We start from the raw sequence: 20,425 nt of genomic DNA on the forward strand, positions 1-20,425 counted from the left end.
GAAAAGACTTGCTTTTATGAACTGATCAGCACAAAAAATCTTCAGAGAAGAAGGAGGAACAAGGTAGAATTGTACATTACACAATGTCCAGGCATTTTCTTATCAATGAGGTCTAATTTCTTATTTCACCATTATGGATTGCTTTATAGGACAGCAGTGCTGATATGTTGCCATATAAAGGTTATCAGTGAACAAAATCAGTTCCAAAATGTTCTGTTCTGGATAATAAAGACATATGTCAAAAATGTCTGTAAAAGAAGTGGCGCTGTAGCTCAAGTGGTAGAGCACTCGCCTTGAGCTGAAGAGCTGAGGGACAGCACTCAGGCCCAGAGTTCAAGCCCCACTACCGACCAAAAAAAAAAAAGTCTGTAAATTTCTGGAACTAACACTCCAGTGGACAGGTCTTGTCTCAGTTAAAAGAAATCAAAAGAAAAACAGCTTTGAAACAAAGGGACCATTGGTATGATGAAGAACATTTTATATATATAAAATTTTTTTTTCCTTTTCTAAAACTTTTATTAATCTTTAATTTTTGCCTCTTTTGAAAAAATAATTGTTTTCCAGTAACTTTTTTTTCCTCTTATAATTTTTATTTTAGGAATATTTTTTTTTACAGATATAGCTCACTATAACATTATGTTTTCAAAAAGATCTCAGTTTGAAGTCACTGATGTTCTCTTAACCAGACATGTAAATTCAAACTTTAATCTTAGTCACTGTACATACCATGCTTATGAACTTGTGAAGAGATGGCAGTAGATGAATGATCTCAAGACACAAAAATTCCAAATAAAAGAATACTTTAATGGTCATGATGGCCATAGTGGTTCACAGCTATAATTCAACCTCTAGGAAAGCAAAGAACAGTAGGAATGTGGTTCCAGTTGAGTCAGAACAAAGTAGTCAGACCACATCCCCAATAATCAACCCACCAAGGAACAGGTTTTTAGTTTGGTCTTAAATTTTGTGGTCTTATCACTCATGGTGATCACATACCAGATTAGATTAGATTTGTGCCTTTTCCCCCTCAGTGTTCTGTCAGTAATGGATATTTGTGAGCAAAGTCCTGAAGTGCTGCTAAGTTCTGTAAGGACATCATTACTGATGATCTTTATTTCAATTCTAGATTAAGGTGTTGGCTGTTGGATTTCTCTGCTATATAGTTGTTCTTTTTCCTTTGAAATTGTGGAGATTTATGGAGAAATATATGGTGGTTTATGGATATCACATCCCTAATGAAAACATCACTACTAATCCAAGGACTTACAATTTATTTCATGGAATACTTTGGTATTTATTCAATATTCAAAACCTCACAAAATTGGCCAATGGGCATTACTTATTAGCTGATTTCTCTCCACTCTTCCTTTACATCATCCACTATGAATTTGTAGTTTGTGACAACAAATGATCCAAACTCATCTTCTTCTCTTCCTGCTTTTCATAAAGAAATAAACTGTTCTTCAAGGGTCACTGGCTTTATTTATGAGAGAAGAAATGAGGTCAATTAATGAAGGTGCTATCCATTATTAAAGCTAAATCATCATTACTTCTAGATTAGAAAAAATTATCCACCTGTGCATCTATTCATCTATATGTATATATATTTATATGTACACATTCATATATACATATGTATACATGCATACACATGTATGTTTATGGTAATTACTTCACTCACATCACAAAATTATGTTATTATTAAATGAATTATTGGAAAAATTTTCTGATTTTCTTCTTTCCACAAAATATTCAGTATAAAATCTTTGAAATATGTCACTAACAATAGACAAAATTTTCATTTAATTAGCTTACAGTTTTTAACTCAAGAGTATGAATATTGGCTCTAATTTTCCCTCATTAATTTAGTCATATGATCAACAACTCTTCTGGGTAATATGAAACTCTTAGTGTTACTGTCACTTACATTATTATATAATACACCCCCTGTCTCCACCCCCAGATTTGTTCAAACATTCCTCAGAATGTGATAACATGGATAAGATGAGCTAACTTTGTATCCCATGCAACAGTGACTTCCTGAGCCCTGACAACTGCACAGGCAAATCCAACACATATGGATGTCCTCTTGGGTCACTCCATCTCAGCACCTACAATGGAGTCAACAATGCTATTTCTCCCTTGCAGAGAAAATCAGCTCTCCCATGTTGCCTCCTCCCAATATGGATGACATTTCCATGTTCTATTGATTTCAAGACTCCGTTCAGAGATTACAACATATTCACCCTGCTTTGGACCAATATCTTTACCAAGGTGTGCAGCACAGTGTTCTCTCAGGAACTAGAAGAGTCCACCAAACAGAGGAGACATATGTAGGTTTAGGCCACAAAATAGGCTTCAAGATAACCTGAGTTTATCCTAGCTTTCAAGATAATCTGTCTCTGCTTCTGAACATAGTAGTTGTGGTGAAGATGATTAAAAGCCAGAAGGAATAATATGAGAACCTTCAGCATGGATATATAAAATGATACACAATTCTAGGTCAGTAAAAATTATAAAGGCTGTTCAGATATGAAGGGAGAAAGGCTGTGAAAGGACATGCTTGTATGGATCACCTGGGACAAAAACTCAGAGATGGAGGAGATAATAAGGCTGAACAGCACAGTACAGAACTCCAGGCATTTTCTTATCAACAGAACAGCTACACTTATTCCACCTCCATGGATTGAATTCATGCTGATAAGTTGACACATATAGATTATCAGTGAATCAGAGCTACTGTAAAACCTTCTGTCCAGCATAATAATAAAGAAATGCCAAATTTGTGTTGTGCAAAATTTGTTTGTGAATTCCTGGATCTAATAGTCCAGTGAACAAGTCTTGACTCAGTTAAAGAAATAAGAAGAAAAGAAGCTTTGATCCTCAAAGCTACCATTGTTGTGAGCACATCACAGGAAAGCAACTTGGAGATTCTCTTCTGTGTTTAAAACTTATTCTGTTGCCCGATCTAGTTCCCTTGAGACTCAGAATGTGCAGAGTTTCTGAGATGAGGCAGCTGGACAGCTGTGTATAACTCTGCTGCTGATTTGCATGCACCAACAGCACAGCCCAGTGTGCTCAGGAATTCTTCATAGGCTGCTCACATTAGGCAGTAGTCAGTCCAAGTCAGCACACAGCATGGACATGAGGACCCCTTCTCAGCTCCTGGGGATCCTGCTGCTCTGGCTCCCAGGTAAAGAAGGACAATGCTAGGGATTAACACAACTCAGTGTGATCCAGGATGCTTACTCTTCAGGGATGCCTTCTTATAACTTGATAATTAATGTTGATATTTATTTTCATATTTCTGCTTCCAGGTGTCAAGTGTGACATCCAGATGACCCAGTCTCCATCTTCACTATCTGTGTCTCTAGGAGACACTGCCACCATCACTTGCAGGGCCAGTGAGGACATTGGGTATGTTTTAGCCTGGTACCAGCAGCAACCAGGAAAAGCTCCTAAACCCTTGATCTTTGATGCAGATAGTTTGGCGAGCGGAGTTCCATCAAGGTTCAGTGGGAGTGGGAGTCAATCTGGGACAGAGTTCACTCTCAGGATCAGTGGCCTGGAACCAGAAGATGTTGCCACTTATTACTGTCAACAGTATAGCAGTTTGCCTCCCACAGTGATACAAAGCATAACAAAAACCTCCCAGGGAAGCTGAAGTGTGAGTCTGGGCTGCCCCAGCTGCTCCTCCTGCTGCCTCCACCTGCTCAGAATGTTGTCAGAAAAAGTCAGTTAATACTTCAAGAGTCTGAATTGTGGCATCAGTTGATATTTATGCAATAATAAAATAAATAACGGTAATTTAAGCAGGAATTGCTTCTAATACAAAGAATGGATTCATTGCTTCAGATTTTATTCCTTTATTTTCTGATAGCCTATTTTTTATTAATGTACATATCTGTAACAATTAATGGGATTCTGGGTTTCTCAGTATATGTGTATTATGTGCATTGATCATAGTCTTCCATCTTTCTTCTGTGTTCAACCTCCTGCGCTCTGATCCTGTGCCCTTGTCAGCCCCATAGTATCACTATTGCATTTTACTTTTTTGAAGTCTGCTTGAGTGAGAAGCAGTATAGATGATGCTCTTTGTTTTTACTACTTTGTTTAACAAGGTGTTTTCTACTTCTATCCATCATGATGCAGACTATAGGATTTCTTGATTCTTTAAGCATATTGTGTATACATATATGTGTGTGTGTGTGTGTGTGTGTGTGTGTGTGTGTGTGTGTGTGTGTGTGTGTGTGTGTGTGTGTGTGTGTGTGTGTGTATTTCATGGGGCTTGAATTCTGGACACTGGATACTGGAAACTGTCCCTGAAATCTTCATGTCAAGGCTACCACTCACCACTTGAGCCACAGTGCCACTTCTGGTTTTCTGGTGGTTAATTGGAGATAAGACTCTCATGGACTTTTCTGCTTCAGCTGGCTTTGAACTGTGACCCTCAGATTTAAGCCTCCTGAGTAGCTAGGATTACAAGACTGAGTCACTGGTGCCCAGCTGTTTCATTTTAAAAGGCAATGTTTTGTATTGATTTTTCCACTCAAGTGTCTTGTGTTTTAGTTAATCCAGACACCCATGTAATTCAACAATATTGAGATTTTTTAGGGCACAAATTTAATTGTCTGGGAGCTCTGTTTTTGAAGTTAGGCTCCTTCAATTCTTCTGCTTGATTTAGCAATAGTTAGTCCTGATCTTGTACTGATCGTCAGCAGATCACTTCGACCCTTCATCTCACATTTCTCCACACAAATCACAAAACAACTCTTGTGTGGACTGTCTGTTCACATATTCAGAATCCATCCACCTTCCTAAAAGCAGCAGGGTTGGACCCCTGTGGATCTGGGGAATGGATAACCTGTCATGGAATGATGGTCAAGAGGATAGATCTGAGGAAGAGAGCCACAGAGCCTATAAAATTTAAGCATTGAATTTTAGTTTAAAACTTTTGTGGTCATGAGGGTAATATAAATTGAAAAAGATGATTCCGTTTTAATTACATCTTTATTATCTTTAACTAGTAAGATAAGAAATTACCATTCAACAAGTCAGATTTGAGTAAAATAATATCATTCTCTCCTGTCCCTCCAAGGAAAGTTGATTCTTTTTCAAAATTCAATTTTATTGTCAAGATTAGGTACAATGAGGATACAGTTACATATGTAAGGTAGTGAGTACATTTCTTGTTGAATATTGTTACACTCTCCCCCAATTTCCTCCCACTTTCCCTCCCTCATCACACCCCACCAAGTTGAAAGGTTCATTTCCAACATATTGTTTTGTGAGTATCACTGTTGCATTATTTCTTTTATTTATTAATTTTTATTGTGAGAATATTATACAGAGGAGTTACAATTACATGGGCAAGATAACAAGTACATTTCTTATCAAGCATTGTTGCCTCATCTTTGTTTCCCCTTCCCATCCCTTCCCATACTCCCTGCTCTCCCCCCCCACCCGATTCTCACCCACCCCCCACCAAAGTTGTAAAGTTCGTTTTTCCACAAAACGACTTGTACATCTCATTTTTTTTCTATTTTCACTTATGGTTTATCCCTTGTTGGCTCTATTTTATTTTGGTACCCTGTGTACTATATATACATTTATCTGAATTAAGGAAGGAAAAGGGAACAACGAAATGATGAGACAAAGGACAAAATTGATGCTTGAATTGTCCTTTCTGTCAAAATGTCTGAAGGAGAGCTATGACAGAGATTTAATTTCTGGTTATCAAAGGAAGATATCAAAGTGGCAACGTATACTTACTGGGTTGTCAAAATGGGACTGTGTGGCATGAAGCTCTGATTATTGTTGTTACATTCTGAGGGCCTAATTGAAATAGAAGATGGAAACTTGAACCAAGACACTGCTCTTTATATAGTGTCCTTTTTGATCCATCAGTTCGGTGCTTTCTTTTGTTCTTAGATTCCTGGGAGCACTTTTTATCTCTGCCCTCACTCTCTTCCTCTCTGTGTCTCTGAACTCAGAATAATAACCCAGGTGATGTGATGCTGATTTTTGTCCTACATAGGGATGGTAAAGGGAAACAAAGGAGGAGACAATAAGAAATATACTCATTACCTTGTTCATGTAATTGCAACCCCTCTATATTTTTACAATTGTATTTTTACAATTTTTACAATTGTGTTTTTACAATTAAAAAAGAAAAAAGAGAAGAAAAAAGAGAGAGAACTGGAAACAGCACATGTCTTGAAGCTCATTTTGATAAGCATCATTTATATGGTCATATGCACACAGCTATTGAACCCTTGTGTTCTGTTCCTAAGAACATACTCCTTTGTTTTCATTGTGTGAATATTTAGACTATTGTTAAATTATGTCTATATGTAATGATTTGTCTTTTAGTATCCATTGTGTTTACTTGTAGATTTATAGGCACATCCTATATTACTAGGTGTCAGGCTTGCTTTAATTAGTACAACTTTTTCCAAGGCTATTGTTGCTAATTATAATTTTTATCCAATGTATCTTATCATTGGAGGCAAATAAGAACAATTTTCCGGGTCTTCAAATCTGAAGTGAAACAAGAATACGGGGGATACTAATTCTTCCACCTGTACAGTCAGATGGTACAAAGGAGCAAACAGGGAATTTTCCCTCAGCCAATCAGCTTTTCTTTCCTCAGCCAAACTCATGCTTTCTCTCATTCACATTGATCAACATTCTGTGGAAAAGTAGCAAAGAACTGGGCTCTCTCAGTTAGGTCTGTCCTCTATGCTTTCTTCACACTCCTGGATTCTGTGTTTATTCATCATTTGATGGGTTAACAATGGGGTGGAGTTACTGGGAGGTGGTAAAAGCACCTAGTTGGAGGAAATACATTTGTGGGACTGTCCTTGGGCCTAAATCTTGCCCTTACCTCTTCCTATATAATTTTGAATTCGTGTTTGCCATGAGTTGAGTAGCCTCTACTATATGGTCCAACATCATGATGTTCTGCCTCTCCATAGGCCAAGGAAGCTAAGGATGGTGAACTGAAATCTCTGACACAATGAGCCCAAATGAATACTGTCTTTCTTCCCTTAGGTTGTTCCTGTCAAGTACTTGGGTTCAGACATACAAATATTAGGAATTCACCTATATATTCTGACTAGCAATCTCTACTTTAATCAGGTAACAAGGATCCATACAAAGCTTCAGAAACTAGGCTTTAGCACATGCTTATTTTGGCTAAGAAGATCTTGGAAAAAATTATTTAGATACGCACAACTCCTTATCAATACCATGATCTCAGGCCTCAAAATAATAATAGTTTTAGAAACTTGAGTATATATGAAGATTAAACAATTACTAAGCATTTTGCATAAAAGTCACAGAAGGAAATAAGTAGACTGCAGTTGAAGCTAGACTGGCAAATCATTATCACAAAGCAATCTGAAAGGAATCTAGGCATTGTGTTATACCCCCTTATACTTATGGCTACAAGGGAGGTACAGATAGAACATGGTCTTACCTCTATCTGATAGACAAAACTAAAACAGAAAGGCTAGGTGTATGGCTCATGGAGTGTGGGAGGTTGGGGAGGGAAGGGATTGTAGGACAACCACAAGGGAATGGGTAACAATGATGGACAAGTAATGTACTCATCACCTTATTCATAACTGTACCTCTGTATAGCATCTTTAAAATAAAATGAAATAAAATTGAAATAAAGCAATTGCTTAGCAAGCTCAAGGCTTTGGACTACAAGCCCTTTTCAAATGTGTTTCTGTGTTGGGCATTTTGTGACCTGAATTTCTCTATGTACCTTGATCTCTAGATGTTGCTTATGACTTTAAAAGTAACTCTTTGGCCACTGAGGAAGATCAAACAAAATCCATGTCAGAGGCAAGCTGAGTGACCTGCAATACAAGAGCTCCAGTCAGATCAACAGTCATTAAGAGTGTGAATACTCTTGAGCCGGTGGCTCATGCCTGTAAATCTTAGCTACTCAGAAGGCTGACGTCTGAGGATGTCAGCAGGAAAGTCCATGAGACTCTTACCTCCAATTATCACTGAAAAAACAGAAGTGGACATGTGGCTTAAAGTGGAGAGTGCTAGTCCTGAGTTCAAGCTCCATGAGTGACCAAAAAAAGTATGAATTGCTGATGAATATAAGTAATTGGGTTATATGCCAAAAATTTTTGGAGTGGTTCATTGCACACTATTTTCGTTAAAAATCAAATGCTTCACTTTAGATATTTACAAAACAATCAGAAACAGGAGAAATAAAAAAATCTACAAAATATATGAATGAATAGAATACATTTTAGTTCATTTATGGTAACATCCAAGGTATAGTTAGTACTTTTACCAATATTACAGAATTATATAATGTAATATAGAGTAATGTATAGTAATATATAAATGAGCGATGAAATGTGACTTTATATGTACAGTAAAGACTTTTCAAATATCATTAAGTTTACAGTTAAAAAATGAGTGGCATATATCCCTATGGACTATAGGTTTTAAAATATGCATCTAGATTTATTTATTGCTGCATACATACATATATATGTGTGTATATTTATAAATATCAAGAGAAAGATGCATCATGTGCAGATACACACACATAAACACACATACACAAACACAAATTATGAGGCATCTGATGAAACATAGCTTAGTTTGTCCAGAGCCTGTCCTAAAGACAGAAATGTAAGAATGTAGAGCATGGAGACTTCTGAGGAAACATATATATTGCTAAATAATCTTATTTCTACACTTAGCACTTTCATGAAAGTTTCAAGAAAACAAATACTTTGGAAGACCCTTTATAGTAGTTTTTCTGCATTGTCAAATGGGTAGGATTGCTTGCAGATTAAGAAAGTGAAATTCTGAACCTGTCTGTGAGAAACACTCTAGAGGGAATTGACTGTGAGAGGAAAATCCACCTCATAGTCCACAGCTCCTTTCAATAGGATGTGGTCTCTTGTGCAATAAAACAGCAAGGGGGAGGAAGGAGAACATTCACTCTGCTTCTTGGGTGACATGATGTGAGCTCCACTGTACTCTGCCCACATGGCAGCGTAAAATTTCTAATCTAAGATTGAAATAATGAATTCTTCCCTTCAGGTTGTTTTTATTAAGGTCTTGTCACAGCAATTAAAGTTAAGTACACATCTTTATAACATGTTTTAACTAACTTTGACCAATGATATAAGATGGATGCTGTACTGAGAGCATTTGGCATCACCATCTCTGGGTTGCGAGGGATAGCTATTATTTGTAGTAGAAACTTTGGCAATTTGTAAGATAACAATATGGTGAGGTAGATTTCTTTAAAGAGGTTGTATAAGTGAGGGAAACTAAGTTTCTACGCATGATGTGTAGAATAATATCCCAAACTCATCGATTTAGCCTCAGGAGGATGAAATGTGGGTGTGAATAAGGCAGGAGCGCTGCAGGCCAGGAGGTGGGTTCAGAACACTGGTATCTGGTTGCCATATTCTTGGAGCAGTAAGAGAGTGGCAGCTCTTCTCTGCAGGAGGCAACTGTGTATATAGCAAGGTTTCCCCCTACAGGCTCCATGTACAACTCCACTCTTTTTTTTTTTCATATTTCAAATTACGTGTTGTATTTTATTTCTAATAAGTTTTTTTATTTTTTATGGTGAAAATACTGTACAGAGGGGTTGCAATTACATGGGCAAGATAATGAGTACATCTGTTATCAAGCATTGTAGCCTCCTCCTTTGTTTCCCCTTCCCATCCTCCTCCGTGCCCCCCACCAAAGTTGTAAAGTTCATTATTTGAGAGAAAGACTTGCAAATCTCATTGTTGCAATGGGTCCACCTGTATCCCCTTTTAAACGATTTGCTTTTCCCCCCTCCCCTCCACAAAATATACCGACATTAAACACAGTGAAAGCAGGGGTTATACTGTGGGGGAGGGACATACAAAGCAACAAAGAAATAATCTTATAAATGTGTTAGAAACAATTGCATGAAAGAAAAAAAAACCATTTGAATACATATCTTAGGGTTCATTTCCCTAACATCACCTTATCTGACCTTTTCTGCTTGACTCAGACATATACTAGATATTGCAAATAAGGGAAACCATGGGACCTATGTTTCTTTGGGCTGGCTTACTTCACTTAATATGAGCCCACAGAATGGGAGAAGATCTTTACTAGCCATACAATGGACAAGGGTCTCATATCTAAAATATAGCTGGAACTCAAAAAATTAAGTCCCCCAACAACAAATCCTCAAAGAAACAACTGCCCAATAAATAAGTGGGCTAAAGACTTAAAGAGAAACTTCTCTGAAGAGGAAAGAAGGATGGCCAATAGACACATGAAGAAATGCTCAACCTCCCTAGCCATAAAAGAAATGCAAATCAAAACGACATTAAGATACCACCTCACTCCAGTTAGAATGGCTAAAATCAAGAATTTTAAAAACAACAGATGTTGGAGGTGATGAGGACAGAAGGGAACCTTACTTCATTGTTGGTGGGAGTGTAAACTTGTTCAACCACTTTGGAAAGTAGTATGGACGTCCCTCAAAAGACTCCACATAGAGCTCCCCTATGACCCAGCAATCCCACTTTTGGGCTTTTTCCCAAATGTTTACAAACAAGACCACACTAAAGCTACCAGCACAACTATGTTGATTGCAGCATTATTTACCATAGCTAAGATATGGAACCAACACAGATGCCCCTCAGTAGATGAATGGATCAAGAAAATGTGGTCTATATACACAATGGAATTCTATGCCTCCATCAAAAAGAATGACCTTGCTCCATTTGTTAGGATATGGAAAGTCTTGGAAAAAATATATTAAGTGAAGTAAGCCAGGCCCAAAGAAACATCGGTCCCATGGGTTCCCTTATTTGAAATAACTAGTATATGTCTGAGACAAGCAGAAATGGTCAGATAAGTTGATGTTAGGCAAAATGGACCCCAAGATAAGGACTCAAATGTTTCATTTTTCTGTCTTGCTATTGTTTCTAACATATTTATAAGATTTTTCTTTGTTCCTTTGTAGTCCCTCCCTCATGTTATAACCCCTGTTTTCACTCTATTTGATGTTGATATAATTTGTGGAGGGGAAAGGAAAAAACAATTGTTTAAATAGGGATACAGTGGATACATTGCAACAATGAGATGTACAAGACCTTATGTTGAAAAATGAACTTCACAACTTTGGCACAGGGCGAGGAGCGGGGAGGATTGGGATGGTAGGGGAGATGGGAAGGGATGGTAGGGTAAGCAAAGCAGGAGGCTACAATGCTTGATAAGAAATGTACTCATTATCTTGCCCATGTAATTGTAAACCCTCTGTTTGATTTTTTCACAATTTAAAAAAAAACAACTCACTCAGCATGATCCAGTGGTTCTCCCCATTTGTTCCATATCATGCCTGAATAGTGATAGATTTTCCTTTACCACTTAAGCCCTCCACATGCCCTGGCACCTATGTTTATTTGGGGCTGGATTACTTCACTTAAATATAATTTTTTCCAAGACTTTCCATTTCCTAACAAGTGGGGCAATGACATTCTTTCTGATGGAGGCATAGAATTTCATTGTATATATGTACCACATTTTCTTTTTTGGGGGTTATGGTCATGGAGCCTGAACTCTGGGCCTGGGCACTGTCCCTCAGCTCTTCCAAGGTTAGCGCTCTACCACTTGAGCCACAGCGCCACTTCTGGATTTTTTCTTTTTGCTTATGTGGTGTTGGGGAATTGAACCCAGGGCCTCAGGCATGCAACGCAAGCACTCTACCACTGAGCCACCTTCCCAGCCCCCAAGTACCACATTTTCTTGATTCATGCATCTATTCAGGGGCATCAGGATTGGTTCCATATCCTAACTATGGTAAATAATGCTGCGATAAACATGGTTGTTATGATAGCTTTGGTATGACCTTGTTTGTGATTGTTTGGGTAAATGCTCAAAAGTGGGATTGCTGGGTCACATGGGAGCTCTATGTGGAGTCTTTTGAGGAACCTCCATACTGCTTTCCAAAGTGGTTGAACAAGTTTACACTCCTACCAACAGGAGGGTTCCCTTCTGTCTACATCCCCTCCAGCATTTGTTGTTACTAGATTTCTTGATTATAGCTATTCTAACTGGGGTGAGGTGGAATCTCAGTATTTTTTTCAATGATATTGAAAGCAAAAATTCACTATCACATTCTTTTTATGAAGGCAGCATAACCCTCATCCAAAACAAGATAGGGACTCAGCAAAGAAAGAGAACTATAGAGCCATTTCTTTGATGAATATGGTCGCAAATCTTCTCAACAAAATCTTGGTCAATTGACTTCAACAAATCATCAAAAAAATCATAGTCCACGATCAACAGGATTCATTTCAGGGATGGAAAGCTGGTTCAATATATGCAAATCAATTAATAAAACTCAACAAGAGCAAGGATAAGTACCACACAATTATCTCAATAGATACAGAGAAAGTATTTGACAAGATCCAACAGCCCTTTATGATGAAAGCTCTGGAAAAATTAGGAATCTATGGAACATTCCTCAATACAATAAATGCTGTATATGATAAACATACAGCCAGCATTATACTAAATGGCAAAAAGTTAAAGACATTTCCTTTAAATTCAGGAATGAAACAAGGATGTCCACACTCTCCACTCCTTTGAATCAAATATTAGAATGCCTAGGTCATGGGCCTCAAGCAAGAAAGCTCAGGGATTGTGCCCAGGTCCTGCAGCTGTGCCCAGCTCCTGAGGATTTACATGTGCTCCAGCACAGCCAATTTCCTGGACCCTTCTCCATGGTCTGCTCACACTCTGTGCATAAGTCAGTCCCAGTCAGCACATAAGATGAGTGAGCACCCCTGTTCAACCAAGGCTTCCTTCTGCTCTGACTCAAAGATAAAGAAGGACAAGACTAGGAATTTATTGAGCCCAGGGTTAACAGTGATGCCTCACTCCTCATGTAAACTCCCAGAACATAATTGATTCTGTGGATATTTGGTGTCTGTTTTCAATATTAGGGGCCAGATGTGACATCCCCATTTTCCAGTGTCCATCCTCTCTGTGTGCATCTGTAGGAGACAGTCTCCATCACTTGCAGATCCAATCAGGGATTAGTGATGATTCACAGTGGCATCACCAGAAACAAGGCGATGCTCCGAAACTCTTGATTTATTGGCCATCCAATTTACACTGGGGTGACATCCAGTGGCAATGGATGGGGAAGAGAGTCTACTTTCACTATCAGCAGCCTGCAGTCTGAAGATATTGCAACTTGCTACTGTCAAATGAGTAATAAATAGTTCAACTCCCATGGTGATACAAGACCAAATATAAACCTCCCTGGGGGATGCAAATATGAGAGGCTGGGCTGTGCCAGCTGCCCCTTCTGGTGGCTCGGCCTGCTTACAGTGCATCTCAGCCACAGCCAGGCTCTGAAGGTCACTGGGAGATTTGGTAGAGGGGGTCATTGACAACCATCTCAATATTGTCTGTCTGTCTTCCATCAGGCTCAGGAGCACCAACCAGATAATGCTTCTGGTGTCTTATAAAAAACACAGATCTTTACTTCTGAGCCTCTGAAATATGGCATCCAGGTGGATATAATTTGCAGTTTGTCACACAAGAGGCCTTTGCCCGCCTTGTGCTCCCTTTACACTGCTGCACCCACCTGCTAATTTGCATAGTGCTCCCTAAGGAGGACTTTCCTTTTTGAGTCTGAGATGAAGGCTCAGCTTGCCCTTGTCTTGTCCTATCAGGACTCTTAAAAAAGAATTCTTTTAGTAAGCTCCTGGGCTGCTAATGCTCTGGCTTGCTGGTAAGGACAGAGGGAGAAGAACAATGAAATCATGTAAATTGCAAGGAAATGAAGGAACTAGATCTTCATATTGAGTGACATAGGTCAGGATGCAAAAGCAAAATAGTGTTCGGTCCTACTTACTTGTGGAACCCAGACTTAAATGATGGTAGCGATGATGGTGGTGATGGTGATGATGGCATTGATAATAATAATAATAATAATAATAATAATAAAACATGAATGCCAAAATGGAAAATATCTGAAGGGAGACAGGTAAGGGTGAAAGAAAGGGACAAAAGCACACTAAGTGTAGAAGATGAATTGGTATATAAATAAATAGATATACATGTATATATATATACTCACGTGTGCATTTGAGTTATGAAGTTCCTTTACACAGTATGAAAAATGGTGGGAGTGGGAGAGGAAGAGTATAGCAATAGAAAGGAGGTGGTGATTTTTTCAAAATAAGCTGCATTCAGGTAGGGATTCTCATCACAAACTAACCTCGTGTTGTTAAGATATGACAATTACAATTTATCCAACAATAAAATAATCATGGAATTTCCATGATTATACATATAAAACTCCTGGGAATCCGCACAACTATTAACCAAGAACCGTAAATCTCCTAATGAAAATCTTGTCTACTGCTATGTCATAAAAAGGCCACTAGATGGCAAACAAATCTCACAAAGAAAAACTTGAAACTTAACCTTGTCCATAGGAGCTTGAAGCCAGGGAGTTCATCTCAAGCTTTCTTGGCACACATGGCATGTGGGACCATGTTTACAGAGGGAATTGTGTCTCCCCATGTCCATCTTGTAAACTGTAATCAAAGCTGACAAGGATGATGCACAGGGTTTCTTGTAATGAAGTCATTAAGGACAGGTCAGAAAGGTGAGGGAAGGAGGGTGGACCCTGCAGATATACAGCCCTGAAGGGAACGTGTGAACTCACCCTGTCCAGCTGTGGGAGGTGAGAGGGGGCTGCAGTGTCAGTGCTGTCCCCAGCAGTTCCCAAGAGTCCTCTGCAGTGAACAGGCTACTGATTGTCCTTAAAGGCACAGATGGTGTCCTGAGCTTCATGATGTCAGGCTAGAAATATAACTGCTCATTGTCCTAGCATTCTTTCTCAGTGTCACAATTTAAAATGCTGAGGTAGACAATTAGAATCATATTAATTAATGCTTTAGTTTTATAGGTAATTTACTACATATGAACAATAGATATATAAATTCTACATTCATTTGTGAAGTGCTACTCTCTATTCTGAGAAGAATAGACTTTTTCTTTGGACCCAGGCCTCACTCAGGTCCATGGCCCAGACCATTAACACCTTTCTTTCCTGTATGCTCTTTCTTCTTCCAGGAAGATCCTCAGAAATGTTTTCTTATGTCTTCCTTGGTCTTCATCTCTTTCCTTGGTTTTCAGCCTCATCTCTCAGCCTGGTGGCTACATTCCTCACACCTCAGGGCAGTGTATGCCTACTGGCAGCTCTGATATGAGCCTAGTATTCCAAGTCTTCCATGTATTTCAGTACCTGAAGTCTGTGCAGATTTCAAATTCACAAGTCCCATGCCACATGTCCACACATGCTGAAGGCAGCCCTGGAGTGTGGATCTGGAGAATGTAATGTGTTATTCCCAGAGCCTGGCTGATTTTAACCACGCTCAAATAGATACATTTCGGGTCAGTCTTCCTCATCCTATTATTATGGCTCCTTGAATTTACCAGATTGCCTTCACAACTATCACAGTCAGAGGCCTTCTCCTGGTTTTCTTTAGTACCAGCTTTGTCCTGCAGTGCAGGTAAGAGACACCAGATCTCTCCCAGCAAGGGCAGTAGGAGTTATTCATGGGACCATGTGATAGAAGTGATATTTCAGAACAGTAAAGGAGGTTGGCATATCTTTTAGGGAAGCTTATAAATCATCATCAAAATTAGGGGAAAAGAGCATTGTAGAAGAATTATGTGAGCATGTGGTGCAGAGAACATTAATATTTAAAAAGATGTAGGTCATCAAATCAAGACTCAGATGAAGTTCTGGTAGTAAATGGCACTGAAGTAAACACTGATTGGGTAATGAGTTACTCATGGTCTATTAGTTTTGAAAGAGCAGTGTTATCTTTACACATCATCTTCTCGGACTGCCAGTGGTAAATACCATGTGATCACCCTGTTCATCTAACACCGGTATGATTGTTTAGATTGTCAAATCTACACAATGGGATGAAGTATGTCCACATGCTAATCTCTATGTGGAGACCTTCTTCACTACACTTTGGCTTCACTGTGAATCCCCAGGTTAAAGCTGTTCTTTGGTAACTGGGTGGCTCCAGTTTCTCAACTCCACCCTTGACCTCATTGCAATTTGTCATTTCTGTACCTATATGAATCACATCTCCTAAATACAACTTGTGAAAACTGCTTTATTGGTGGTCATGCATATAATACTAGCTACAGAGGAGGCTGAGATCTGATGATTAGAGTTGGAAGTCACATTGGACATAAAGACAATGCGTCTCTGTCACCAGTTAAACACCAAAAGGTTGGAAGTGAAGCTGTGACTCATTTGACACACTACCACCCTTGAGCACAAAAGCTCAGGGACTAAGTCAAGCACTATGCCTAGTACACAAAAAACTGCTTGACTTAGGACTTAAAGACATGTAACTTGAAGGACTATGCAGCTTAAGGAGCAAAATGAAGTTAAAGTAGAGTTGAGTCCTCAGTCTACAGAACAACTCAGCTTCTGAGAAAGAAGAGTTTCCATTAACAGATGAAACAAATGTCCTCTAAAAGTTCAGAAATATCTGGCACATACATGCATAATACCCACAAAGCTAGATATGATTCCAGGTATTTTCCTAAAACTAAAGAAGAAATACCTGAGGTGCACTGTTCTAGAGGGAGGCGATAGGGAAGAACATTGAGAAGGGAAGCAATCCAGTCATGTATATGAGTTCACAGGACACCAATAAATGCACCAACGGATTGTCCATATACCTCTGATCATGACACTTTATTGCACATATTTCAGTGCTACCTTCCATTAAAAACTTTGAAAACTGTTCATTTCTCTCTTTCTATCAATGCATCTATCTGTCTTTCTACCTACACATGTATTATCACTTTTATAACACATGTCTGTGTACTAATGTTTATTATTAAACCATTTAACAAGGTTCAGGCAAACAATTAAGAATTCTGTATCACAAACTCCACTGATACCAGAGTTAGGGACATTCTAAAATTAATTTCCCTTGGAAATGTTTGTCTTTGAGTGACTGATTTAAATGAAGAAAATCATAGCAAGTCATGGATAAGTTGAAAATGTTAAAAATTCTATTTGGGGTTGGGAATTGAGCTCAGTGGAAGAGTGCTTACCTGGAAAGTGCAAGGTCCTCAGTTCAGTCCTCAGCTCTGGGGGAAAAAAATCTATTCTTATCACAGGCCAACAGAACCATAATGTTTTCTTGTCTCTAGAAACACCTTATCTACAAGCGCATTGGACATCTGGGTTCTTCAGGTGTGTGCTTTGTCACTGAGATCTGCCAGCTGAAGCTGTGACTCCCATTCCCCAAGCCATGTTGATTTGCATGTGCCTAGAGCACAGCCCACTACACTGGGAACTTCTTCATAGGCTGCTCACACTCTGTGCAGGAGAAGTTCCAGTCAGCATACAGCATGGACATGAGGGCCTTTGCTCAGCTCCTGGGGCTCCTGCTGCTCTGGGTTGCAGGTAAGGAAAGATGATACTGGGGATTATTCACTGAGTGTTCAGCGGAGCTACTTGGCTGTTCATGGAAGTACTTGGACAGCAGAATTAATTAAACTGCTAATGGCTTTTATGTTTCCAATGTCAGGTGCCAGATGTGACATCCAGTTGACCCAGCCAACATCAGTGTCATCACCTCTGGGAGACAGAGTCAAGATTACTTGCCAAGCCAGTCAGGGCATTAGCAATTATTTACATTGGTACCAGCAGAGAGCAGGGAAAGCTCCAAAGCTTCTGATCAGTTATGCAACTACTTTGCAATCTGGAATTCCATCAAGGTTCAGTGGCAGTGGATCTGGGACAGAGTTCACTCTCGCCATCAGCAACCTGCAGCCTGAAGATGCCGCAACATATTTCTGTCTACAGAGTGATAGTTATCCTCCCACAGTGACACAAGTCATAACAAAAACCTCCCAGAGAAGCAGAAGTGAGAGGCTGGGCTGCCCCAGCTTCTCTTCTACCTGCACAACTGCCTCTACTCTACACAACTTCTCAGACAGATGCAAACTTTAAAGTTACTGGAAAGTATTGGGAGAGATGTCATGGAGGCATTTGCACACTCTAACTCTCTGTCCTCCTGCTCATCCCAAGCAGCACACACCTTACAACGACTCTTCTGACTTTAAAAATCAGTTATCTATACTCATGTTTCACTTACATTGTGCTAACAATTTGCAGCCACAAAAAGAAAGAGCTATTTTATGTATATCAAACCAGGTTTTAAAAGCAAGGCAATAGAGCTTTAGAAAAGATTTTGTTTTTAGATTATGAAAAAAATCATCATTAAGTATTGAAACATAAAGCAGATTTCTTGATTAAAATGGGAAATTTCTAGTTCATTGAGTGACACATCCATTAGTTATTATATCTATATCTATATATACAGATATATATGTGTTATGTGTGTATAAATGCATATATATATAAACAACCAGTAGCAATACATAAAATAGCAAGTTTACGCAATCCCTGTAACAGCCATGGTCTGATTTGTAACATATTTTATTCAGCTGCCATGGGCTCTCAGAATGCAGAGCAGAGCATATCTTCTGAGACCCCACTCAGCTGAGACTACAGCCCACAAAACTCTCCCCTTGCAGGCTTTTGTTGTTTGCTCTACTTAAGAAGCATTTTTTGTTTTGTTTTGTCTTGTTTTTGGTTGGTCGTGGGGCTTGAACTCTGGTCCTGGGTGCTGTCCCTCAGCTCTTCAGCTCAAGGCGAGCACTCTACCACTTGAGCTACAATGCCACTTCCAGTTTTTAACTGGGTTTTAAATATAGAAAATTCTAGATGAAATAGTCTCATCTGCTTCTACTCAGGTGAGGCCTGTTCTGTTTGTCAACTAATATGCTGTATTAATGTAAAGAGAACAAGTAGTAGCTGGGCACTGGTGGCTCACGCCTGTAATCCTAGCCACTCAGGAAGCTGAGATCTGAGGATCAAGGTTCCAAACCAGCCCGGGCAGGAAAGACCTTAAGAGTCTTACCTCCAATAAACCACATGAAAACTGGAAGTGGCACTGTAGTTCAAATGGTAAAGCATTCTCCTTGAGCTGAAGAGATAAGGGACAGTGCCCAGGCCCAGAGTTCAAGCCCCACGACCAAACAAAATAAATAAATAAATAAAAATAAAAACAAGCTGCAGTTAGAAGGGTCCAAATATATGGTTTATAACAAGCAACTTCTGTGAAAACTGACTCACTCCATGAGAGGAGATATAGCCCTTCTGAGAACAGGAACTCCAATGATCTAATCACTTCCTACAAGGAGGTCCTTCAGATGACCATGTGGGGTCTTCTGGAGCATCAGCACCAACTTCCTTCTCCACCTGTTCCTCCTTAACATGTGATATTTTGCCACATGACAGAGTAGAATCCTTGGAGACAAGAAGTAGGGACTGAACTCTCTGTGACAAATAAGCAGAGACTGGTTAATTCAGATTGGGAATGGAGACATTAAAAGATTTTATGTTAATTTAAGATAACCAGAATTATATACCTACATTTGTCTTTACATAGTTTAAAAAAGGGTTAAAAAAACCTAACAGTATAGAAGTGGAATATATCTTGATCACTTTCTCCCTTTACTCTCTAGAGGGAAGATTTAAGAATTTCTGTGAGCAATTTGTTGTGCAAATACAGTGTGGAAGATTAACAGGACAGATAATGGATGTTAAAACTCATTACATTGAATATATAGTCACACTTTGAAGTAAAACTTTATAACATTTTTCTTTTATCCTTTTTAATTTCATTCTGTTGTAAAGGTACTGTACAGAAGGGAAACAGTTACATAAGTAGGGTAATGAGAACATTTCTTGTCAAATATTGTTATTCATTCTTTCATCTCCTACTATCTCTCCACCCAACCCACCCACCCCGAAGTTATAAAGTTCATTTCCAGCATAGTGTCCTGTGAGTATCACTGTTGCATTGGTCACCCTTTGTCCTTGTTTCACCATTTTGTTATTCTCCTTCTCTTCTCAAGTCATTTAAACGTGTATAAAAGATGCATGGTTCCAGAATATAAACAGTGACTACAGGGGATAAGCCAAAGGGAAATTTAAAAAATATATAATAAAAAGAAGGAACTTGATACAGTATATAGACCGCAATAAAGACAACAAAAAAGACCTCTTGTTTCTATATCTTGAAGTTCATTTGGTTTAGCATCATTTTATATGGTGGTATGTATGTAGCTATTGATCTATTGTGATCCTCTGCAAGGACAATACCAGACATATACTAATTATTACAAATGAAAGAAATTATGGAGCCTATGTTTCTTTGGGGCTGCTTATTTCACTTAATATAGTTTATCCTAAGTCTTTACATTTTCTTGCAAAGGAATTTCTAGGGCTCCTTTATCCAGGTGAAAA

The 20,425-nt window shown here is 38.8% G+C and overlaps 2 gene segments (V, D, J or C); both read left to right on the forward strand.

Annotated features, from left to right (window-relative positions):
- Positions 1-3,111: 3,111 nt before the first annotated feature.
- LOC122114104 lies at positions 3,112-3,700 on the forward strand. The segment is given in 2 exon segments: positions 3,112-3,193; positions 3,318-3,700. Coding segments are annotated over 2 exon segments (402 nt in total).
- A 13,708-nt stretch (positions 3,701-17,408) lies between these two features.
- Positions 17,409-18,061, forward strand: LOC122114178. The segment is given in 2 exon segments: positions 17,409-17,512; positions 17,637-18,061. Coding segments are annotated over 2 exon segments (480 nt in total).
- Positions 18,062-20,425: the final 2,364 nt, after the last annotated feature.

Source organism: Dipodomys spectabilis, unplaced genomic scaffold (genome assembly GCF_019054845.1).
Source record: "Dipodomys spectabilis isolate Male_0828 unplaced genomic scaffold, ASM1905484v1 ptg000106l, whole genome shotgun sequence".
NCBI lineage: Eukaryota > Metazoa > Chordata > Mammalia > Rodentia > Heteromyidae > Dipodomys > Dipodomys spectabilis.